The 22,012-nt window shown below is 41.6% G+C and overlaps 1 protein-coding gene, 2 long non-coding RNA genes and 1 pseudogene across 4 annotated transcripts in view; 3 read left to right on the top strand and 1 right to left on the bottom strand.

The window, feature by feature from the left end:
* LOC141410042 (uncharacterized) overlaps positions 1-10,372 on the top strand; it is a 40,003-nt gene extending 29,631 nt beyond the window's left edge. For both annotated transcript variants that reach the window (XR_012433369.1, XR_012433366.1), the window contains one exon: positions 4-10,372. This is a non-coding gene — a long non-coding RNA (uncharacterized lncRNA). The remainder of the gene's footprint in view (positions 1-3) is intronic.
* On the bottom strand, positions 8,314-16,782 carry LOC135970518 (small ribosomal subunit protein uS14-like; annotated as a pseudogene).
* A 301-nt stretch (positions 16,783-17,083) lies between these two features.
* HDAC2 (histone deacetylase 2) overlaps positions 17,084-22,012 on the top strand; it is a 30,837-nt gene continuing 25,908 nt past the window's right edge. Inside the window, exon 1 of the mRNA XM_005551629.3 lies at positions 17,084-17,371. Within this exon, the coding sequence (XP_005551686.2) occupies positions 17,320-17,371 (52 nt within the window). The 5' untranslated portion in view covers positions 17,084-17,319. The remainder of the gene's footprint in view (positions 17,372-22,012) is intronic.
* On the top strand, positions 17,503-20,917 carry LOC141410044 (uncharacterized). Its single transcript, XR_012433372.1, has 2 exons — positions 17,503-18,176; positions 18,654-20,917. It is a non-coding gene; the product is annotated as an uncharacterized lncRNA (long non-coding RNA).

Below are 22,012 nucleotides of genomic sequence, written 5' to 3'. Positions count from 1 at the left end.
TAGATGAGAAGAAGGACGACCATTGCCCTAATTGATGCCAACTTTAGGATGACACTAACTCTGTGGATGGTAGAAAATGTCATCTAAGGAACCTGGCTCTGACAAAACTGCAGAGCTGCTGCATCAGCCAACCCTGCAGTCTACCCTATTCTAGATTCCCTGTTAAGAAGATAATAAATGTCTTTATTGCTTAAGCCATTTTGAATTATGATTTCAGTTACATTCAGCCCAAAGCATCTTAGCTGATTCAATGGCTTGTTCTGTTTTATAGATTTTTCAAAACTGCAATTCACAGAATTATATTGTACTATGAAATATAAAGTATTACATACAACTTTGATAACTGGTGTTATGGACCACAGAGCACAGATAATCATAAGTGTTTAAATTTGGGGTTTTAGTCTCTTCTCAGACCCCCATTAACCCTTCCTTGGAAAAGCTTATTGCTAACTAGAGGTTTTTTGCCCCATCTATACCTCATTTAGATTCTTTAGCTTTTTGGTGGAATCAAAAAGCACTTCCCTAAGTCTGGGTAATTTCAACATGTAAGCTGCTGGAAGCCAAAATGACACCTACCTGCGTAACTGCTTTTTTTGGTAGTCCATAGGGAACTCTGGCACAGGAATTTTATATTTACTATAAAAAGATTTAAGTTCATAAAACAAGTAACTGTGGACATGTGTATTAATCCATTTTCATACTGCTATAAAGAACTGCTCGAGACTGGGTAATGTATAAATAAGAGAGGTTTAGTTGACCCCACAGCTCAGCATGACTGGGGAGGTCTCAGGAAACTTATGACCATGGTAGAAGACAAAGGGGAAGCAAGGCACCTTCTTCACAAGGCAGCAGGAAGGAAAAGTGCTGAGCAAAGTGGGGAAGAGCCCCTTATAAAACCATCAGATCTCGTGAGAACTCACTCTATCACAAGAACAGCATGGGGGAACCACCCCCATGATTCAATTACCTCCACCTGGCCTCTCCCTTGACAAGTGGGGACTATGGGGATTATAATTCAAGATGAGGTTTGGGTGGGGACACAAAGCCTAATCATATCAACATGTGAGCCCCAGTGCCCTCAAAATGGCCCATAATTGATTGTGCTGGCTTTCATAGTATGGCCATCTTGAATGTGTCAAAAATCTACAACTGCCACAACTAGGAAAAGGCCAGGGCAAGCACCATAGGAGTTTTTTTGTATGTTGGCCATTGCTCTCCCAGCTATTCTTCAGGCTGCTATTTGGCATCATCCTCCAAATGTATTGGCATCCATGGAGCAGAAGGCCTGGAAACTCACAAAAACCCCTGTGTGGCCAGCATTTCAAAGCCCCTCCTAACTGACAGAGGATGGACAATGGGTTCTAGCTCCTGCTTGTGTCTCAGCAGGCGAGTGTATGCCAAAGGAGAGGAGTGGACTTAGTTTACAGAGCCCTAAACAGTGGTTGGGACAGTAACAAAGCAGTTCTGAAGATCCCAACCACATAGCTGCCCCTACATTTTTAGGCAGCTTTGAATGACAAATGGTAGCAAACTCACATCTTCGGTCTTGCAATCACTGTAGAGGAACTCCCTCCGTCTTCTCTGCCACTGGAATTCATCTAGAAGAAGCACATCTAGCTATGAGTAGGGGTCACTGGATTGGCTAGCCTATTCTTACAAACTCCCAGACTGCTTTTTGTTTGTGTGTCTAATATTAAAAATATTAAGGAGCTGAAGAACCTTGGCTGCTCTGACCCCTGGACTTCCCTTATGCATGAAGAACTTCCACTCCTAACTCAGCTGTTTGAATTTAGCATCTACAGAGCAACTCCCCTTGGGGAAGGATGACTGAGATAGCACAGGTTCTGGGGGCCCCTTCATGAGAACCTCTGCATTTCCATCACTTGAAGATACAGGGAGGCCAATCCTCTACCTATCCCAAGGCCAGTTCCAAGTTCTTGTCCCCGGGGTGTCTGACGCTTCTTTGAGGAAAACTTAACATACGTATTTGTTTCAACCAGGGTATGCCCTGCCCTTTTGCACAGTTAATGGCAGTTTCACTCCCTAGAGAGGAAGACAGCATTTGGACTTGATGCCCTTCATTTGAAAAAAATTTATGAAATTATTTATAAAAATAAAGCAAGTAACCATCCATTGTTCTCAGAGATTAGTCTGAGGTCACTGAAATCTATGACAGATGCTAAAGCCTAGGATTTTAAGGATTATGGAGAACAATAAACATTGACTAAATGTAGATTTAGATCCTTCCCTGAAAAAAAGAGAGAGAGAGAAATAGAAAAGATTTTCAATAGAAGAAAACTTAGGTGGTGGCCCTCTTATGAAATTATTTATTACTGAAGATCTAGATTTTGAGAATTATACTATCACTGACAGCACTGCTTTTCTAGGCCATAATGTCCTTGGTTATTTACATGGAGCACATAATCTGTGTGCAGTTAAAAGAAATAGACTATGTATATTCTTGGATGTACATTGAGACGACAGCACTTGTTCTGGGCAGAGCATGTGGCTGACGCCAGGGCCTCTCCTTACCTGGCACCTTGAAGACTCCTTGATGGGAATAGTAACAGCAGCAGCAAATGGGCTGCTTCAGCAGACCATTACATTTCCTCATCATGTAACTATGGCCCTTTTAGACAAATCACCTCAGTAGTCTTTTTTTTTTTTTTTTTTTGAGACGGAGTCTCGCTCTGCCGCCCAGGCTGGAGTGCAGTGGCCAGATCTCAGCTCACTGCAAGCTCCGCCTCCCGGGTTCACGCCATTCTCCCGCCTCAGCCTCCCGAGTAGCTGGGACTACAGGCGCCCGCCACCTCGCCCGGCTAGTTTTTTGTATTTTTTAGTAGAGACGGGGTTTCACCGTGTTAGCTAGGATGGTCTCGATCTCCTGACCTCGTGATCCGCCCGTCTCGGCCTCCCAAAGTGCTGGGATTACAGGCTTGAGCCACCGTGCCCGGCCACACCTCAGTATTCTTAAATGTATCACAATGGAGATCCTGAAGAGATCAAAGAATAGATGGAATGGGAGTCTCTTAAAAAGAAATATGACTTGGCCGGGTGCGGTGGCTCACACCTGTAATCCCAGCACTTTGGGAGGCCGAGGCAGGTGGATCACGAGGTCAGGAGTTCAAGACCAGCCTGGCCAAGATGGTGAAACCCCATCCCTACCAAAAATACAAAAATTAGCCGGGCGTGGTTGCAGGTGCCTGTAATCCCAGCTACTCGGGAGGCTGAAGCAGGAGAATCACTTGAACCTGGGAGGCGGAGGTTGCAGTGATGGCGCCCCTGTACTCCAGCCTGGGCGACAGAGCGAGACTCTGTCTCAAAATAAATAAATAAATAAATAAATAAATAAATAAAATAAAGAAATATGACTTTACTTTTATCCTCCAGCCTGTGAATTGAAATATTCATATTATAAGCATGTGTAATGGATATATACTTAGTACTCTTTTTGTTTAACTGATGTATAATTTCTGTACAACATGCTGCACTGCACATATTTTAAAAATACAATTTGATGTTTTGACCTGCATATACACTTATGAAATCATCCACACAATCACAATAATGAATATATCCATAAATTCCAAAAGTTTCCCCTTGCCTCTTTGTAATCCTTCCCTTTCTGCTCTTCCCACTGCTCCTCCCATCTCCAAGCAACCACTGAAGTGCTATCACTAAGTGCATTTTCTAGAATTTAATATAAATGAAATTATACAGTACGTATTTATTTTTGTCTAGCTTCTTTTACTTAGCACAATTGAGACTCATCTATGTTGCTTCACATATCAATAGTTCGTTTTTTAATGCAGAATGCTATCACACTGCATGGCTATATCACAATTTGTTTAGCCATTCACCTGTTAATGGACAGATTGTTGGGTTTTTTCAAGTCTTTTGCTATTATAAATTAAGCCCCTGTGAACATTCATGTACAAATCTTTGTATGTTTATAACCTCTTATTTCTTTTAAATAAATACTTACGTGTGGAATGGCTGGATCACAAGATAGATGTATGTTTAACTTTAAAAAAAAAAATTAGAGACAGGGACTTGCTAGATTGCCCTGGCTGGCCTCAAACTCCTGGGCTCAAGTGATCCTCCCACCTAAGGCTCCCGAAAAGCTGAGACTATAGGCACATGATACTGTGCTTTTTTTTTTTTTTTTTTTTTTTTTGAGGAAGAGTCTTGCTTTTGTCGCCCAGGCTGAAGTGCAGTGGTGCCATCCGATCTCACTACAACCTCCATCTCCTGGGTTCAAGCGATTCTCCTTCCTCAGCCTCCCAAGTAATTGGGATTACAGTGCCCACCACCATGCCTGGCTAATTTTTTTTGTATTTTTAGTAGAGATGGAGTTTCACCATGTTGGCCAGGCTGGTCTTGAACTCCTGACCTCAGGTGATCCACCCACCTTGGCCTCCCAAACTGCTAGGATTACAGGTGTGAGCCACTGCGCCCCGCCGAATGTTTAACTTTTATAAGAAACTGTCAAATTGTTTTCCGTATTGGTTGTGCCATTTTACATTCTCAACAATGGTGCATAAGAGCTCAAATTGCCCCCCGTCTTTGTTAACACTTGAGGTGATCAGTCTTTCTAACGCTGGTCATTTTAACAGGTGTATAGTGGCATCTCATTGTGGTTTTGATGTGCATTTCCCTAGTGACTGAGGTTGAGCACCTTTTAAAGAACCTGACATCTGCCAATCTTCTTTGAAGTGTCTTTTCAAATTCTTTTGAAAAGTTCAAAAGAATTCAAGTTCTTTTGCCAATTTGTAGTGTACATATATATATAATATTCTTTCATAAAAACATATATTTTTGGCTACCTCATTCTAGATCAATATGATGAGGCAGATTACTACCTAAGAGGTCACCAACCTCTTATCCCCACAGCTACTAAACACACTTTACAAGTAGAAAATTTGTAAAGCTTCAGCCCATTCAAGGAGTAGAACATAGAGTTCTATTCTATGTTTGGAACATGGAGTTCCAAAAGTTTCCACTGTCTCAGGAATCATATACATAGTTTGGAATTTAGATGGCCTTGGGGCAGAGCGTGGGAAAAGTGAACTATGAGTTGTGCATAGATCCTAGGACCAGTGTGTACAAGTGGCATCCAAAGATAACTGAAAATAAAGGAGGTTGGAAAGTCAACTGCTGGGCCGGGTGTTGTGGCTCATGCCTGTAATCTCAGCACTTTGGGAGGCCAAGGCGGGTGAATCACGAGGTCAGGAGTTCGAGACTAGCCTGGCCAACGTGGTGAAACCTCATCTCTACTAAAAATACAAAAAATTACTGAACATGGTGGTGGATGCCTGTGATCCCAGTTACTCGGGAGGCTGAGGCTGGAGAATCACTTGAACCCAGGAAGTGGAGCTTGCAATGAGCCGAGATCGCACCACTGCACTCCAGCTGGGGTAACAGTATGAGACTCCATCTCGAAGAAAAAGAAGAAGAAAAAAAGTCAACTGTTGTTTCTAAGTGGCTCTGGGATAAAGGGCAACATTTTTTATTTGCCTTTGTTCTCTTTGCTAACATGACTCACAGGAGGGTGCCACCCCTCATTATCTGCTGCACTGCACGGTGGCAGCAAGAGGCACATGAGACAACTGGGCCCCAACAAATTCACTGGATGTTAATCCCAGGGCTCTCTTGAGAATGCCAATCTTAAGAAGGTTCACAGAGGCCTAAAATTAAGCAGACTGGACACAGTGGGAGGGGTGTTACTGCTGGGAGTAAGTGGCTATGATTCAGTAGGCATGGTACTGCCCAGTGTGGCCAACAGAGCATTTCAAAGATGGCTGCAATAATCCTTTCAATCCGTAATGTTTTTCTGAAATGTTGCCTTGACATTGGAGTAGTGGGCTCTATGTCCCCCCATCTTAAATGTGGGTGCACCTTTGTGACTGCTTCATCCAAGAAGGGCTGTAGAGGTAAAGTTATGCGACTTCTGAGGCAAGATCATAAAAATGCCACCTTCTTCAACTCTGTTGGTACATCCATTCTTAGAAGCCATCTAACCATTCTTTGAGGAACACTAAGGAACCACATGGGGAGTCTTAAAGTCTATTACCACAAATAATTTATTTACAAAGCGGTAAATGAAAACTACGCAGTGGAGAAACCTGGTAGACACCACCTTGACCTAGTTTTCAAAGTTAACAAGACCGACAGACAAGGAAAATAGATTAATGCATCTCCTGTCATGGTCACTAAGGACACATCATCACTCCTGTGGTATTTCTGCAGACATCACAGCTAAGTGTAATATATGATCCTGGATTGGATCTAAAATTAGCAGAAAAATTAGCTGTAAAAATATACTGGGATAGTTTGTAGGAATTTTAATACAAACCCTGAATTAGATAAGTTTTATATAGATTTCCTAATTTTGATGACTTTATCTGATTATGTAAGGGAATGTCTTAGTTCTTAGGAAATACACACTGAAATGTTTCCAACCTACATTTAGGAAAAACAAAAACAAAAACAAAACGTGTGTGTGAATAATTGGCGAATCTGGGGAAATGGTATACAGAAGTTTCTCATACTATTGTTGCAATTATTCTGAAAGTTAAAAATTATATAAAAATTGAAAGCTCTCCCCAACCCTCTAAAAGAAGGTAAGGACTTAAGCATTCATGGGATAGGGCTGGTTTGGACATTGGCAATACTTACTCCTACATGTTTCTCTGGATCTAGCAACATTCACAGGCTGGCTGTGTTTTAGAAAATAACAGATGATCCTCAGGGAATGGGAATGAACTACAGAGGGATGTTACTGATATTTAGACAGGGGTTTGGACCAGCAAGGGTCTCCCTACAGCAGAGGGTGGCCAGTCTGTGCAAGCTCTTCCTTCTGTGACACCTTGTGGCAGTGAAGAGCTATTGCGGACCTCAGTGCCATCTGTTCACAGGACAGACCTGCTTTTAATTCTGTCATCTCCTAGAGTTCTTCGACAATTTGAGAGGAAAGATGTTTAGGAAGGGATACAATCCTTCCAGTTAATACGGCATGTGAAACTTCAAACTAGAAATGGGAAAAATAAGAGATGTAACAGTGCTTGTGTCCTTAGTTTATAAAGTAATGCCAATCATATTTCTGTAGCTTTATTGTACAACAATTGTGTCAAAAACTATGCAAGTATTAAGATATAATGACAAAAGTATGATTGAACAGTTCTCTCCAATGCGAAAAGTGCAACTGCAAAGCAAAGTTGTGTAATAGTGTCTTTGCACATTAATGTGTTCTTGAAAAGCTGAGTAAACTGAACTTTCATAACTGCAACCATATTTTCACTGCACCTTGAGCATTTAGAATAATATTATAGGACGAAATTTTGAAATGTGAAGTCATAGAAACTTTTTATTTATCTAAATATTCAGTCTCTGAAAAAAATCATGTTTTGCTAAAGTACAGTATTCCTACAAAGTTAGATGTTTACTTAGTTAGAAGCGAGTGATAAATCATGTAAGCTTAAGAGCTTACATGTTTAAAATTGTGGACCACATAATACGCAATTAGTTTGTATAACACTTAATTTACTGATAAGAAGAGTGAATTTTTGTATTTTATTTTGAATTTGCATTATGTAATAATAAAAGCTGTTTGGGTTATAAGTAAGAGAGATCCATATCAACTAGTTCAAGCAAAAAATGAGAATTTATTGGCCCATATAACTGGGGAGTTTAGAGGCAGTGCTAGCTTTCAGGCATGGCTTAATCCAGGGGCTCAAATGTTTTCTTTCTAGCTAGGTAACTAGCTAGCTCTCCCTCTGTCTATCATCTATATCTCTTTACTTCCCTCTATATTTTTCTCAGTTCCTCTTTGTACAAACAGGCTTCTCCTCAAGGTCAAGGAAGACAGCCAAAAGCAAATAGAGTAAGTTTCTCCAGTTTGCTCTGTCAGCAATGTCTGGGGAAAATATTCTGGCCCAATTTGGATTACAAGCACACGCCTGGAATGGGAGGATGGAGGCTATGTGCTTTACAACCCTACCAGGATCCTGGCCCAGGATGAGTGGCCAAACAGGATGTTAGGAGTTATAGTTCACCCAAAGAACCAGAAGATGAAAGAAAGAAAGAAAAAAAGGTAGTAAACCGACAAAAACTATAGTTACCACTGTCCCCTATGCTTCAATAATGTACACTTTTATAATTCTAATGGACATAGAGATAACTATGCATCAAAAGCTTTTTAAGCTAAATATTGGACCAAAGCATGAAGACGTATTTTAATAGATTTAAAGAAAGCACTATTTGAAACAGCCAAAAGTTTTTTAATCTAACAGGGTTTAGTTAAATCTTAATTAATTTATTTATTTTTTATTTTTTTTAATTTTTATTTATTTATTTATTTTTCAAATGTTTATTTTATGTACAAAGAACTATCATGGTTTTTCACTGAGTAGATGGCCTTGGATAATGCTTTGAAGGAAGATCATTTAGTCCAACTTAATGAAACCGATATCCTTCGCCTACTGACGGAAACACTGGCGGCACATATTGAGGCCATATTTCCGGATCAGACCGTGCCGGTTTGAACACACGCGACAAGAACGAGAACCCTGGCCGAATTTTCGCGGGTGGCTCCAGTACAGCTGCTGGTGACCCATCTTGCTCTCCGAAGTGCAACGAGGTAAAAGGCTAAATCTTAATTTATGCATGAAATGTTTTTGCATGTATTTATACAGAAATGTATTATTGAGAGGGGAAAGGCAAATTTAATACATTATGTATTTATAAGACAGCATATAAACAGTAAGTCCCAATTTTTGTTTTACAACATATATCCTCACCTGCTTACATAGACTTATGTGTATTTCTTTTTTGTTTGTTTTTTTTGAGACGAGTTTCACTCTTGTTACCCAGACTGGAGTGCAATGGTGCGATCTCGGCTCACTGCAACCTCCATCTCCCAGGTTCAAGTGATTGTCCTGCCTCAGTCTCCCAAGAAGCTGGGATTACAGGCAGGCGCCACCATGCCCGGCTAATTTTTGTATTTTTAGTACAGATGGGGTTTCACTATGTTGGTGAGGCTTGTCTCAAACTCCTGACCTCAGGTGATCTGCCCGCCTCAGCCTCTCAAAGTGCTGGGATTACAGGCGTGAGCCACTGCGCCCGACCAACTTATGTGTATTTCAAAAGTAAGGAAGTGTGTGCAACAAAATGATATTAAGGGCTGGGAAGAGAGATGCATGATAAAAATTTATTTCCTTTTTGTCTGTATTTTCTTATTTTCTATTAAATGACATATAAAACAAAACTCAAATTCCCTACAACTCAAAGTTTTATGCATTCAACCGTAGCTACAAATATAATCCGTTCCTGGCCAAGTGTGGTGGCTCACGCCTGTAATCCCAGCACTCTGGGAGGCCGAGGTGGGCAGATCACCTGAGGTCAGGAGTTCAGGACCAGCCTGGGCAACATGGTAAAACCCTGACTCTACTAAAAATACAAAAATTAGCTGGGCGTGGTGGTGAATGCCTGTAGTCCTAGCTACTCGGGAGGCTGAGGCAAGAGAATTGTTTGAACCCGGGAGGCAGACGTTGCAGTGAGCTGAGACCATGCCACTGCACTCCAACCTGGGTAACAGAGCAAGACTCCATCTGAAAAGTAATATAAAAAAATAATAATAAAAATAAACAAATACTAATCCATTCCAAACTATCATGGTGCCTAGTGGCAAAAGGCAGAAGTCAGGTCCCACTAACTTACCCAGTTAACATGAGCGAAATGATTCAATTTATAAGAAAATTTAAGCTAAAAATCTAAGTGGGCTACCCTGATGTGCAGAAAATGTTTGGATACCAAGCATTAGTCAATGAGTGGATCTCGGCTCATCTATATCAGAATTACTTTGAGAAGTTTGTTAAAATGCAGACTCCCCACATCTCAGTCCAGAACTTCCAATTCAGAAATATAGAAGGTAGGCCAAGGAACTGGCATAATAAATCAATTCCCAGGGAGTTTTTATATACACTGAAGCATGAAAACTCCTGTTTCAGAAATGATAAGGTAGAAACAGTATAAAAGGGAAGTGATCGGTCTGCCAAGAGAGACTTCCCTACATCATTTATGTTACAATCATTATTAATAGCACAGTTGCCTTGTATAACATTTTGACTATGAACATTAATCAGAAAAGTATAAAGTTGTCATTAAACATTTGAAAAATAGAGTAATTTTATTACATGTAAGGCTCAACATTTTTTTTCCCAGTAAAATACGCTCCAAATTTTTAGGGATTAAAATTCATAAAATTCACAAAATTCTTACTACAGAAACCATCCTAGGATCTCATCTATGTTGTTAACAAAAGTCTTGAAAATATGATTGTTCTTGGAAAAAAAAAAAAGAAAAGGCATGTAAAGAGGGAGGGAAGAAAGAAAGAAAGAAAAACTCATCAGAACTTTGCTGGGCACCAAAAGAGAACTTAGGGAAAGCACTTTTAAAGTCATAAAATTCCATCAAGGGTAGTCTCTAAATGATTTAAAATATAATTTTAATAAACCAAATTTCAATTTACAAATTAACTTATGGGGAATCTACAATTTTAGGGAATACCTATTATCCTAAAATTTTAAGATAATAAAATGAAGAAATAAAATGATCCAATTAAACTTGCTTCAACCCTCTACCTAGGTAATGTGCATTTGCAAGTATATTGTAATGGAAAGCAGTGAGTAATAAAGGAAACAAACGGAAAATTTTTGTTTAGTAGAGTAAAATGTGTTAAGCTAAATTCTGGTAAATCTTTATTATAAAGACACTGAATAATTTTCTATTGGGAAGAGCAAAAGTCTTCATTGCTTGCTATAAGTACTTTTAAAGTACTTGGAAATATATTGTAAAGGAAAACAGCAAAATACAAAAATTAAGTGACCTTTTCAGTTATTTCCTTCTTTAGTGTCTATAGTGTCACAAGAGTTGAAAGAAAATTTTTAAGATGGGAGAGCTTCAGTGTAGCAGACTGCAGTTATGTAGCTCTCAGTTTATTCTTAAGTGACATAGTACTGATCCTTTTACTACGGTTGCATTAGAAAGGGTTCTCCAGAGAAACAGGACCACTATCAATCCAATGGAGTTTTCTAGTTAAACCTATCCAAAACTTATGTAAAATTTCCTAGGAATTTTCTGTTTCCCACCTATGATGAGAAAGATTCTAGGAGTCATCCTAATTTTGATATTTTATTCATTCAAATTAGGATGACTCCTAGATTCTGTGGGTTTACAATATAAAAAAATTCTCATTGCTTACAATGCTTTGGCATTACAGTTGACCCTTGAACAAAACAGTTTTGAACCATGTGGAATTGCATTTCAACCAAATGCAGCATTCCCTGGATGTAAAACCCATGTATATGGAGAGCCAGCTTTTTTTATACTGTGGTTCCGTATGATCAACAGTGGGACTTGAGTATGCATGGATTTTGACATATGCAGCAGGTTTGAGAACCAATCCTTCACGTTTACTGAGGGAGGGATGACTACATTTTGTCATGAACTGTAAAGCATTTAAGATTTTACCCTTCTTGCAAGCTAATAAATTAATCTGCTGGTTTCATGGATGCTGGCAGAAGTCACAAAAATTCTAGTTAGGAGACAAAGTACTTTATTGCTTATAGCACAGAAAGCAGCATGAGCATCAGCATATTTGTCAGTTCCTCTTGCCCCCAACTCCCACAGGGAATATATAATGGACCCAGATGCCCCCTGCACACTTAGTGGGTTGCACTGCAAAAGAGAAACCCAGATCCAAGGGTCCAAACTTCTTGAACTAGCAGCAAACAAGCCAATCTCCCTTACCCTGATATTGAGCAGTTACACAAGAGTCATTGTACAGTTACCCTGACCCACTTAATTGTCTATGTGTCTAGCTGCAAAAATGCTCAGTCTCAGGAGACAGGTAAAACTTGCAATCTGGCATACTTAGCAAGATTATGCAGGGACACTCAGGACCAAGACAGATCTTCCTCTTCTAACCACCCACCCTTACACGTTCTTGGTAGAACTCAAAATTTCATATGAATATGTGACTCCATTGACCACTGTGATTAACCTGATGTATAGAGGCTTAATTCCATTTGTCTCATATAGCACTTAATTAAGGGACTATCAACAATACCCAAGCAGCAGGACAAAGTATTGACGACACCCAGAGTTCTGAATACCATAAACCAACAGGGTCTACCTTGGAAAGTCAGTGGCTTTCTCCTTAAGACTCTCATTTGACCCTTCTACTTGGTTTGTGGCATTAATCCAGGCATAGCTGGATGTTTTAGGGATGGTTCAGAATCTGACATCTGTTGCAATTCTATCATCTATAACAATTCTGGTCAGTGAGTTGAGTTGGAGCTGACTGCCTTCTAACGCCCAGGTGATATCATTAATCACTTCAGCTGAACTCAGTGACAAACTCACTCTGTCGCTAGGCTGGAGTGCGGTGCTGTGATCACGGCTCACTGCAACCTCCGCCTCCCAGGTTCAAGCAATCCCCCACCTCAGCCTCCTGAGTAGCTGGGACTACAAGTGTGCGCTACCACACCTGGCTAATTTTTTGTATTTTAGTAGAGACGGGGTTTCGCTATGTTGGCCAGGATGGTCTCAATTTCCTGACCTCATGATCCGTCCATCTTGGCCTTCCAAAGTGCTGGGATTACAGGCGTGAGCTACCGCGCCCAGCCTCAGGGACAAATTTCTTACCACTTTTCTAATTATCTGACTCCCATTGTTGGGACAACCAACCACAAAGTACACACAAATAAGTCTGCTTTCCCGCTGGAAAGTTCCTCCAAGTAACTAGCGTGGCCCTATTTCAGAGAGCTGCCCACAGTCATCTGAGGTCTATGCAGTCTATTCCAGGTTCCTTAAACAATCTGAAAATTTACCCTATTTGCAAGCTAATAAGCTAGCCAGCCACAGTTTCATCATGCTAGTATTAGACTCAAGACTCCTATGTTAAGGGATAATTTATTACTCATGGCAATAGCAATGACCAGAGCAACAGTATTAATTTTTGTGCTGCTGTTCTGAACCCCAATTCCCATATGCCAACATGAAGATGCCACATAATACTTGTACTGGCAATGGACTGCAGTATAGTATAGTATAGTATAGTATAGTATAGTATAGTATAGTATAGTATAGTATAGTACAGTATAGTATAGCATAGTATAGTATTAGTATGGTCCAGTCCAGTCCAGTCTAGTACTTAGAGAACCTGATTCTTTTATAATGGGTAGTAATCATGCTTGTTCTTCTCTCCAGAGGGAGTCATTTTTACTACCTTGGAACGCTGTTCACTACACAAACATCACTGAAAAGATAGTTTCAGACAAAACCAGCACCTCTGTTCTCAAGATATTCAGAAATCCAGAAAATTGTCTCCCAAGGGAAGCCTGTAGTTGGGAGAAATTACGAGAAACCACTAACTTCTAATTCAGATTTTGCATGAGTTAGGATTATATTCAGCTACATATAACAAAATCTCAACTACAGTGGTTTACCTAAATGTGTTTTTCCATTTGTTTCATTTTTTTTTTTTCCTGCATGTCACCACAGTCCAGGAAGTACACAGTCCAGGTCTGGAACGGCTACATATGAGGTCATCAAGGACCCAGGTCCCTATCCTTCTGCTCCACTATTCTTGTCATGTGGCTTTCCACCCCATGGTCACAACATGCATACGCCACCTCCATCTGTACAGTTCTGGTGGTAGGTGGAGAAGAATAATGACTAGATTTTAAGGAAGGTTAAAAACACTAGGATAGGAGGCCAGGTGCGGAGGCTCCTGTAATTCCAGCACTTTGGGAGGCTGAGGCGGGTGATCACCAGGTCAGGAGTTAGAGACTAGCCTGGTCAACATGGTGAAACCCCACCTCTACTAAAAATACAAAAATTAGCCTGGGGGGGGGGTGGCTCCGAAGGCTAAGGCAGGAGAATCTCTTGAACCCGGGAGGAGGTTGCAGTGAGCTGAGATCATGCCATTGGGCTCCACCCTGGGCAACAAGAGTGAAAACAAACAAACAAAACACTAAGATAGGAAAGAGGAAGAATTAAGAAAATTAAGATACACATGTAGGGTGATCAGGAGACACTAACAAGTTAATTTTCTCAGATGCAGGGTGAGTATAAAAATTAGAAAATTTGAGCAAGTGGGTGGATTAGATCAAAGTGATAGTTTCGAAGGTCATCTGCAAAGCATTAGTTAACAGTGTAACATGAATGTCTTGAAAGGTTTAATGTAACAGTAATTTAGTAGATAAGTTATAGTTCAAAAATATATTTTTAATGTAAATGGGTAATTTGAAATTTTGTTACACAAATGCACAGTTCAAAAGTACTATAATCTCTCATTGTTAGATGTTGCTATTCAGGTTTATGAATTACAGCTTGTAGTACTGTGTAAAGATAGGCACTATGCTTACAAGATCAGAATTCAGCTTGAGGCTGTTTGAGTTTACGACAACACTCTAGTGTGCCACTGTACTTCTCTACCTTCTGTATCACCGTATGGAATTGCTACACAAAATTAGCACTAAGAAACCTAAATTTCCTTAGAGTAGAAATAAGCTTATATGAATAATTCTCTTACAGGAATTAAAAATTAAACTGTCTGCTGCAGTTGTCAGCAGGGTTTAATTTTTAGCATAAGCTGAGGCTATCAGTTTCTTAACAGTCCTATTCTTAAATAATCATTTATGTTTAAGAGATCATTTTACCGAACAATTTCAACACACTAAATATCTTCAAGATTGAAAAAGTAAGCACCTAGAGATGGAGCAGAAACTAAAGAAAAACAATTTAAGGAAAAAGACAGTCCTTAACTATGCATGCATCCTATGAATTATCCATGCTTTCAGTTGGTTTCCTTTTACTGCATGCTGTCTAAAACTCCATATTTAAAAGGGTTTGATACAGAAGAGTTAGAATGTGGTCAATGAAATTTGGAGCTTATCAATGGGTTTCAATAACTGATGCCACTTTTAGCTCTGCTAACATAGTAGAGATTATAGACAGAATTCTCTTGGCCGACTCCTATCATTGGATAAAACTCCTTCTCCCACACCAGTTTCTAAAGGTAATACAACTTGCTTCTATTGGTTTAAATTATTAAATAACAAATAAGTTTCTCAGCCAGTCAAAAGATACGTCCAGGCTCTTCTTACAAGTTCAATGTTAGGTGCTGTGGATACAAAGAGTAATTAGTAATCGTCACTGTTATTATAGTAATCCTAATAATCCCTTATTCATATAGTTCTTCATTTTTAAAAAGTATTCCATATTAATTTTCTTATTTGAGATTCTCAATACTACTCTCTAAGTAATACTGCCCCATTTTACAGATAAGGCAATTCAAAAAAAGTTTTAGTGACTTGCCCTAAGTCACAGACACTAGAGAAACTATGATATGCAAGATAAACCTGGTTCCTTCACTTATGATACTCTATTCATAGTGGGACATTCAGACAAGTTGTGGGCAACTGCAACACGGTTAAGTGTTGAGCTACAGCATACAAGGTACATGGAATGGAGAACAGTCTTGGCTGGAGAGGGGTCAGGGAAGCCTTCCCAAAGGAAACAAAGTGTCATTTCAGACTTCATTGTGTTTGCCCTGGGTAAGAACATTCACTTCTACTAAATTCACTTATTCTGTTCTCAGAATCTTCCAAGTTGATTTTGTACTTGATAGAGCACAACTTAGAAGGTCAATTAACTTTACCTCTAGGCCAGTGCTTCACTCACCGTAATTTCTCTAGCAACTTCATCAGTCATCTGGGGTCTTGTTAAAAATACAGAGGAGGGGGCAGAGGGAGGGCAGGGGCCACCCTGGACTTTTTCTAAATCTCTTGGGGGTGAGGTTGGGAAAAATTGCTGCTTTAAGCATGAACACTTTCGGGATTTTGAAGTAAAACAGCAAAATAAAAAGGGTATTTTTGGTAGTGGCTCTAAAATTCCAGCATCAATACAGCTTTTTTTTTTTTTTTTAAGAGGGGTGTATTGTGGGGGAGGGGGAATCTTAAATTATATAATCGGGATGGGTGCTAATTATATAATCGGGATGGGTGCTATGAAACAGGCTGTTAGCCTCTAGCCCTCACCTGCAAGGTGGCTGGCTTAGGGTAGGTGCTTGATAAATGTGTATTACTGAACACAGGAACACATATATTCATAACTTCCAAGAGTTTCGAAAGTCTTTCTGCTCCAATCTTCCAGTGTCTAGGCAGCAGCATCGCTGCAGAGTGGAACAGCAAAGGCGCGTGGAGTTTGCAGAATGAGTTCAAACCTCCAGACATATCAGTTAGCAGTAAGAACAAGTTCCTTAATCTGTCTCCATCTATAATGAAGGAGTACAATTACCACTTACTTCCTAGAGTTGTTGGGAGCCTTAAGTGAGATTATTATAAATAGATTATCAATGAAATATAAATTTAAGTGCTTAGAACTGTATCTTATAAATGAGCTCCACAAACGCTTATTAAAACCCAAGCGGTACCCTCTCCCCTTAACATCAGTGATAGGTCCCTTTATACCTCCTACCCATTACGGGCCAAAACAATAATAATAATAATAATAATAAATGAACAAACGACAAACGAGAAAACTAGGCTACCAGGCACTGGGGCGATGGGCCGCAGCCCGGCGCGGTCGTGGGCCCGGAAGGGGCGCGGGAGTGGGCTCTCCCAGCCGGGCTCCCGGCACGTGGTCGGCTCGGGCGGGAGCTTCGCGGCAGTGGGGGAGGGGAGCAGCGTGGGACGCCGACAAGGGGTCCAGACCGCCAAGGCTACGAGGCGCCGACTGCGCAGGCTCGGGGAGAGGCGCAACCACTGCGCGCAGACCTGAGGGGGGCGAACGTTCACCCGGCTGCACGCTCCCTGGATCTACTTGCGCAGCGAAAGCTTGTCTTCTTCCTCATTTTAAGACTGTATATGGCGCCGCCTTGCGCAGGTTGTTCACCCTCAGAGGGCCTCTAATCTCGAGCCCGAAGCGACCTCCTTCTCCAGCCGTGCCCCTTCCTCCCCCGCGGAGGCCGCAGTGGGCGCGCCCACCTCCCTGCGGCCTCCGGAGGTGGTTTGGTGGCCCCCTCCCCTCTCCCGTGTCGCTAGTTGGTGCCGCTGCCACCCCCGGTTCCGAGCTTTCGGCACCTCAGCCTTCCCGGCGCCCCCTCCTCTCCTCCCACCGACCTGCCCTTCCCCGCGGGACTACCGCCCCCACGTTTCCCTTAGCCCTTTTCTCTCCCGGCCGAGCCGCGGCGGCAGCAGCAGCCACAGCAGCAGCAGGAGGAGGAGCCCGGAGGCGGCGGTGGCCGGGGAGTCCATGGCGTACAGTCAAGGAGGCGGCAAAAAAAAAGTCTGCTACTACTACGACGGTGAGCTGCGGGGCCGGTGTCCGGGTGGGCGCGCGGGCCGGGTGCTGGGTTCCGCGGCCGCCGTCGCGAGTGGGCGCCGGAGCTGAGGGGTGGGAAGGAGGAGGGACCGACATTTGGCCGCATCTTAACCCGTTCCCGGCCCGGCGCGGTTAGAACGAGACCGTCTTCCTCGCGCAGCACCCGCGGCTCCTGCGGGCGGGAATCGGGGGGCAGCCCCGCTTGTCTCCTGCCTCTCCCCCTTCGTCCGTGCCGTCCGCAGCCTCGAAGGTGGCCGCTGCTGGGGACGGCGCCGGCCTACCCCGCCTTGGTGGTGGCGGGGAAGGGGGCGGCCCATTCTCTCCTCTCTCCTGCCCACCATTCGTGGCAGCGCAGGTTTGGGGTGCCCGGCGTAGGCTTTCTATCCCCTCGACCCGTCCCCCGCGAGGCAAAATTTCTACCCCGGCCTCGACTCTACACAAAGCCCCGCGGCCGCGAGAGCTCCGCCCCTCCCGTCCCCTTCCCCCCTCCTCGCCAGCTCGCCTCCCCTCCCCTGCGTTGGGTCTGGCCGGAGCGTCTTCTCCTTCCTCGGCTTCCAGTCTTTCCCCGGACCCCTCCTCCCGGGTGGGCGCTGGAGAGTAGTTACTGAGGGTGGGGGCTCAAGTCCGGCGTGTGGCTTTATCACACCCATGTTTTGCGTGGGCTCCAACCCTCTCCTTTGTTCGCCGGATTCTTTGAGCGCCTCTTTCTCAGGATTCAAATGGAAGGGCTCCACTTCCTCAATAATAGTTCGGATTTTCCAGTTTCAGGCAGAAAGCCTTCGCAGGAAGTAAGAGGTGGTAGGGAGATGTGGAACTGCTACTGCTTGTGTTGTAGATCACACTCGATGGGTCCTGGCTCGCCTCTGAGAGTGGTGGTTACCACCCACTTCTTTGTTGCTCTTTGTTCGATCGGGAAATCGACCCTGCTTTGGGGATTTAGAGAGCACTGGTATCTTGCAAAGGCTGTTCCTAGGTGGTGGGCATCCTGGTGTGGGAAAACTTTGAGAAGTGGGAGAAGTGCAGAAGTACTAAATATTCTAATAAGGTAAATTTGAGCTCACCGTGTAGTGAATTACAAAAGTCAGATAATTTTAAGCATTCTATAATTTGGAGTATGAGCAGTAATATTAAATCTTCGAATCCTGTTTCGTGGCTGAATGGAGTAGTAACCTGTTTTACAGATTTCACAAAGGCTTGGTAAATAGTTTCTAGTAGGTTACTCTTGAGAAAAAGGATTCCAAAATTTAACAGAGAACCTATGCTAGGCTCCTTGACCTGAAAGTCCTGATTTGTATGAAGCAATACAAATTTTGGAAGCTGTTTCCTACATTTGGTGTATTGTAAATCACAGTATCTTAGAGAGGTAAGAACCTAGAGCACCAGCTTAGAATAAATCTGCCTTTAACTTGTAAATGGCCGTACTCTCTTTTTAGTTAAAAAGGATTAATCTTTTAATGACTCTTATATATAAAATAACCACCTGTGTCATTTGGAGAAAATCTGAAATCTTACAGAATAAATCTGAATTGTCTGATCTGCGATAGCTAGGACAGAATAATAACAGCCCTTTTAAAAAATGATTTTTCAGAGGACCAGATATGTGTTATATAAATTGATTTGAAATTATGCCATCGTGGAGGGGTGGAGATGGAAATACATTTTAATTTCAACATGATTTACATTGCATATTTTGGGTTATTCTTGCCCTGCATTCCTTGATCAAATTGGAAAGGAAGTAACCCTGTGTATAAGTTAATTTGTAGAATTACCTTGTTTATGAAGTTTAGAGATTTATCCTTGTCAAGGGTTGGAGTAAAGAGGAAAGGTTTTGGGTAGGGAAAGTGGTACTGAGGTTCTTCTGGAAGCTGTCAGTTGCTGTTGGTAGTGATGGGCTCTGATGAAGGAAGCTGCTTGTAATTTCTTGTCACCACAGTGGAACCCTAGAACCAGGAGGGTACACTTGAGTAGCAGTTTCTGAACAGCTCTCTTGTCGTGGGTCCATTTGTGATAATCTTTGTTGTGTGAATGGGAGCAGGCACTAGTCCCCGGGGAAGGATGCAAGGTTGATAAGTAGAGTGGAAATATTTGTCTTGTGATTGTGACTTAATATAATACTTTATTGTAGCCCATTCACCTGCTTTACCTGATGGCCAGCAACCAAGTGAATAGCTGATAGTTTGGAAATCTCTGGTGGGTTATTTTGTCTTTTGTCTGTGACTCACTTTTTTTTTTAAAGTGGAGTTCTTAGTTGCTTATATTTCACATAATCTGAATTTTTGTGGGAGGGAGTTAAAATATTTTGCAGAGATTATTAAATTTTATAGGTATTATGCTAATTATTAATATGTGATAGCGTGATCTCATCCAAAAACTTACATTTTTATTACTAGAGAACACTGTTTTGTCAGCTTAGAAAAGCGGCAATACTAATTCTTTTTTTATTGTGAGAAAAGAATGCAAGGAAAGGAGCTTCTGTACCTATGTGACTTTAAGGTATATAACATGAATTGGATTGGGAATGGGTTATATCTGTAGTAATAGGGTCTGAATTATCTGCTAGCCTAGGTTAGATGGTTTTAACTTCTTGGTAAAGGAAGTAGAAGGAAGAAAGTGAGTGAAAAAGAAAAGGAGGGAAGTAGCAAATTCTGTAACCATAGGAATCCTACCTTTAGTCTTCCTGGGGCTGTTAGGCACACTGAGCCTCTTGGCCACACAGAATGTCTGCCACTGAGGCTGTTTGCATCTTAATGAAAGAACTTTTAAAGATATACATATTGTTCTCTGCACACATTATGTAATCTTCCGGTAACCGTTTAGGTCACTGAAATGTTGGTCCCAAGGGAACCTTCAGACATTGATGGATTAGGTATCCTTAAATCTTTGAAAAGTAAGAGAAGTTATTACTTCTCTGACTGTAGCTATTGACCCATGCCTCCAAATTCCCAAAAACATACTTCTAAATCATGTTCATTCTTTATACACTAGATCATCATCAACAATCTGTAAAATGATACAGCTAATTAGATAGTCACTAAGATCCTTTCTGGGCCTTAAAACGACGTGATTTTTCTCTACTTAAATATAATTAGCAGCCAAGCTGTGTTAGGCTCTAGTTATAGTACTCACATTTTTAATACTTTATCTAGACATGTTTAACTATACTTTGTTTTGAATTAATCTTGAGGCCAAATATATTTAGTGCCTGTTTTTATGGTGTATGCAGTATAATAGGGTTTATATACCTAATTATGTAACTATACACAAATTGCCCTGTGCTTTAGTTTTTACTACTCTGAGAGGGATGCATAATCAGATTTGGAGACAAGTGGTCCAGAAAAAAACACTCAAAGACTGTATACAGATAAAACTATATAAACATAAAAGTTGTCAAGATTAGGCCAGGTGTGGTGGCTCAAGCCTATAATCTCAGCACTTTGGGAGGCTGAGGCAGGCGAATCACCCGAGGTCAGGAGTTTGAGAAGAGCCTGGCCAACATGGCGAAACCCCGTCTCTACTAAAAATACAAAAACTAGCTGGGTGTGGTAGCAGGCACCAGTAATCCCAGCTACTCGGGAGGCTGAGGCAGGAGAATGGCTGGAACCCAGGAAGTAGAGGTTACAGTGAGCCGAGATAGTGCCATTGCACTCCGGCCTGGGCAACAAGAGCGAAACTCGGTCTCAAAAAAAAAAAAAAAAATTACCAAGATGATACCTCCCAATGTACTCCTTCTTTAGCAAATTATAGAAATTCTACTTGGCAGTCAACGGTTGTCAGATTTTCTTAGACTTGTATTTAGGAGTGGTACCAAAGTCTTTTGCCGAATAACCTTTAATACAACTGCATAGATTCTTAGCTGTAGTATAAATCTTTATTATCCGTGAAATAGGTAATCATTTCTTTGGAGGCAAATAAGTGCTAAATTAATTACAGCAGCAGTTCATAAATACCAATAATACTAATTGCACAATAAAATGTGACTAAATAAGACTGAAATTTTCCTGTACTTGTCTTTCCCCCAGAAATCTTTTGCCTCTCTTTTCTTTCAAATTTTACCTTATCAGAGATGCTTTCTCCTATTACCTAAGTCCCTGTTACTGCCTTATTTTTCTTCCTTTTGGTTGTACCATATAACTTTTGTCTCTCTCCTCACTATAACATAAGCTTCATTAGGACAGTCTGTCTGTTTTGCTTGTGTCTGTATCTTTGCCAACTACATTTAAAAACGTAGCTTTTTTTTTTTTTTGAATTAGTGATGAATAAATGATTAATTCCTTATACCTTTTTTTTTTTTTTTTTTTTTGAGATGGAATTTTGCTCTTGTTGCCCAGGCTGGAGTGCAGTGGCGTGATCCCGGCTCACTGCAACCTCCACCCCACTCCCAGGTTCAAGCAAATCTCCTGCCTCAGCCTCCCCAGTAGCTGAGATTATTACAGGCACATGCCACCACGCCTGGCTAATTTTTGTATTTTTTAGTAAATACGGGGTTGTACCACGTTGGCCAGGCTGGTCTCGGACTCCTGACCTAGGTTGATCCACCCGCCTCAGCCTCCCGAAGTGTTGGGATTACAGGCGTGAGCCACTGCGCCCAGCCAATTCCTCATTAGAACACTTTCATAAAACGTTC

This window comes from Macaca fascicularis, chromosome 4 (genome assembly GCF_037993035.2).
Source record: "Macaca fascicularis isolate 582-1 chromosome 4, T2T-MFA8v1.1".
Classification (NCBI taxonomy): Eukaryota; Metazoa; Chordata; class Mammalia; order Primates; family Cercopithecidae; genus Macaca; species Macaca fascicularis.
This window is presented reverse-complemented; position numbering and strand designations above follow the sequence as displayed.